A 3,093-nucleotide genomic window follows, 5' to 3' on the forward strand; every position below is an offset into this window, starting at 1 on the left:
GAGATGTGGTTAACTCTAAAACAATTCAATGAATCGTAGACAACTAGCACTTGTTACTATTTCTCTTCGCTCCACAGAAATATAAATGAGCAGATAATAGCAGCCAAGGATCTATATCTTTTATACGCATCATAGGATTTTAGAAATTGATCTTGGGAAAAAAAAAAAAATATCCTCCATCTGTGAAAAAGACATCAATTACCCATAACACACCAAATAGTACTGAAAGCTACAAGAGATAAGACGCTTTGCAACATAATTCCCAGTATTTTTTTTTCTCAATATATTAGAAAAAAGAGTGAATAAGCAAACAGCATCCATCTCAAACATAACTTTGCAACAATGATACCTTCTTCATGCGGGTTCTGACTTCGGATTTCTTAGATTTGTTGTAAATGCGCCTTTTCTCAGCTTGACGGGCTCTTTTTGCAGCTGAATCAGCTTTCTTCGTTGGAGCTGCCTCGCAGACAACTGAATGATGAATTGGCCTCTGGATTGTGCTCATTGTCAAAGACCCTAAATCCACAACACACAAGGAAATTCACTCAAAAGCATCCAACCAAACTAATTGAGTTATTTTGGTTATTAAAAGACTCAAATATGACCGAACTACTTGTGAAATGGGGTTCGCATAAATCAAATTTAACATTTTTCTCTAGAATCAACTCCACCGACCAAACAAAGGACCTCGTAAACAAAATTTAGCGTCTTTGTCATAAAAAAACCCAACTTTATTCAACGACAACAACTACCGCACTAAACTGAAATGAGTTTTTCTTATTGCAAATACCTTAAACCCCGGAATTGAAACAGCAGTATCCAACATTATCTCAAGCATTTTCTTGCAAACCAAACAGAAACAAGAAAAAGAACAAAAAAGAGCGAAATAAAGAGATGGGCGTGTAGAGTTATAAGACATTACCTTTGGAGAAGAGATTGGGAGAGAGGTTGGAGGAGAAGCTGAGAGAGGTGAAAGGGGCCAAGTTTGAGTGATGACTAGAAGAGTTGTTGTTTAGTGAAAGGGTTTTGAATTTCGACTGAATGTTCAAACAAGAAGAAGATAAGCAGTGGATTGCACTTGCCATCTCTTCGGGATTTGATTTCGCTTTGCTTTGCTTTGCTTTGCCTTGTTTTTGTTTATCCACTCAAGAAAGGTGGGAATGGGCTGGACGGTGATTCTGAAAGTAGTTTTATCTCATCCTTATCAGAAAACGACTTGTCGTTTCAATATTCAAGATTTCCGCTACGACATGTCGTTTCAACACGCTGGAACGATTTATCCTTTTAAATCATTGGTCTAACAGCACCTCCAAAGCACTCTTTATATGATCCAAATTCTTTATTATAAAAAGTTTATTCATGAAAATAAGAGTCCAACAGACTCTTTATCTTTAAAATATAAATTAGAGAGTGTAATTTGACTCTCTACATTTAGAGAGTCAAATTTCACTCTCTATCCTAATTTTAATTAATAAACTACAAGTTGCTATGCATTTTATTTATTAATTCTCTCTCTCATTAAGTCTTTTTTCTTAAAAATAAAGAGCATCTTCATTAAATTTAAAGAGTCTATTGGATTTGAATAGAAATTGTGTTCTTTATATTTAAAAATTAATGAATATACTCTTTATTTATATGAAAGATGTTTTTCAAAATAAAAAACACCAGTGGAGACCAATGTCAAAAATTGCTTTACATCCACTGTTTTTATCAATTTCAGTGATATATCCAATTAACGGTTTAATTAATGCTCTCTTATTTTCGCCCACAAACTTTTAAAATATGACTTTATTACTCAAATTTATATACCACTGACAAACTAAAAACAAACTCGTTTCAAATTGTTGAAGCTTAAAAAGGAAGACCGATGAGTCTTTTGTTGGTAAAATGTTAAATTTTAATTGTTGAGATTGATCAAAATTTGAAGTTGAGATTTCAATGGTTGAGATTGACCGAAATTTGATTTAAAAGTTCAAAAGAAACAACTGTGTAAACCCTAATCGCTTGATATTAACAATTGATGTAGTCAACGAAAATAAAGTTTGAAAGATCTTGATAAATGATGATTAGAGAAGAGTATGATAGTAGAGCAAAAAATCGAAAATAGAATATAAAATTAGATAATAAAATCATATTTTAAAAATGTGTAGATGTAACATTAAGCTATTATTTAAGTGAAAAAAAAGTCGTTTGCTTCTAAAATATAAAGCATTAAGAAAGCTATTGTGTATCTTCATTATCAATTTTTCCTCATCTTGTTCAATTTTATAATAAAAAAGAGTTCATTTTGAACTCATTTCTCTAACAGTCAACCTTTCCAAAAATTTCATCCCTCAAAATTTCCGTTCTTAAATTTTCAAAAATCTTCAACTACGAATGAGTTTTTCCCATATTAAGTGATGGCTGAACCACATTCTTCTCAGCACTGTTTCCGCAAGAGATATCAGTTTAGTCTAGAAATGTTTCTGCACACTGAATGTCAACCAAGAGGTGGAAATCCCAAATTGTACACACAAAAATTTATAAAGGCCGTGCAGTTCAGAGTCAACCTAGAAGAAGATATAGAATCTAAAATCTATCGGCTGTCATCACCACAGGTTGTGTTTCATATTGCTTTCTCGCGAGATATGGACCCCTTCTCACAGCTTCCTCCAACTACACAAGCATATTTCATTGTCAACGAGGGGAGACGAGAAAAGTAGGGTAAAGATCACCAGAATTACATTAAAGAGAGATCTAACCTTTCCAGCTATCCCAGCAAGAGTAGGGTCACCGATGAGTTTACTTGATATGAAAGCCTTATGGATGGCCTTGCAACAATTGTATCTAGCTTCCATACCTTAAATTTTTTCAGTGAACTATTGTCAATGGAGAAGGATAGAGAAGAAAGACTTGCAACTCTAAGCGTGATGAAATAAGTGCGTTTAGAGCTTCTTCTTTTTTTCTTTTTGCCATGTACCCTATCCCACCCCTCCCCAAGCACAAACATAAAATTAAATTGAATCCTGCCAGCGACCTATTCGTCACCTTCAGTCAAAACCGATTATGTCTAATCCAAATTCCCTTTTTCCAGGTTAACAAACAGTGATTGGA

At 33.8% G+C, this 3,093-nt stretch overlaps 1 protein-coding gene and 1 long non-coding RNA gene across 2 annotated transcripts; both read right to left on the reverse strand.

Annotated features, from left to right (window-relative positions):
- Positions 1-307: 307 nt before the first annotated feature.
- LOC116125054 (30S ribosomal protein S20, chloroplastic-like) lies at positions 308-1,172 on the reverse strand. The gene is made up of 2 exons (XM_031410789.1): positions 923-1,172; positions 308-516 (listed from the first exon to the last, which is right to left on the reverse strand). Exons 1-2 carry the CDS (start codon positions 1,083-1,085, stop codon positions 323-325), a joined length of 357 nt encoding a protein of 118 aa, XP_031266649.1. The 5' UTR covers positions 1,086-1,172; the 3' UTR covers positions 308-322.
- Positions 1,173-2,365: 1,193 nt separating this feature from the next.
- On the reverse strand, positions 2,366-2,956 carry LOC116125055. Its single transcript, XR_004127280.1, has 2 exons — positions 2,742-2,956; positions 2,366-2,655 (listed from the first exon to the last, which is right to left on the reverse strand). It is a non-coding gene; the product is annotated as an uncharacterized LOC116125055 (long non-coding RNA).
- Between the last annotated feature and the right edge of the window lie 137 nt (positions 2,957-3,093).

This window comes from Pistacia vera, unplaced genomic scaffold, assembly GCF_008641045.1.
Source record: "Pistacia vera cultivar Batoury unplaced genomic scaffold, PisVer_v2 Contig1599, whole genome shotgun sequence".
NCBI lineage: Eukaryota > Viridiplantae > Streptophyta > Magnoliopsida > Sapindales > Anacardiaceae > Pistacia > Pistacia vera.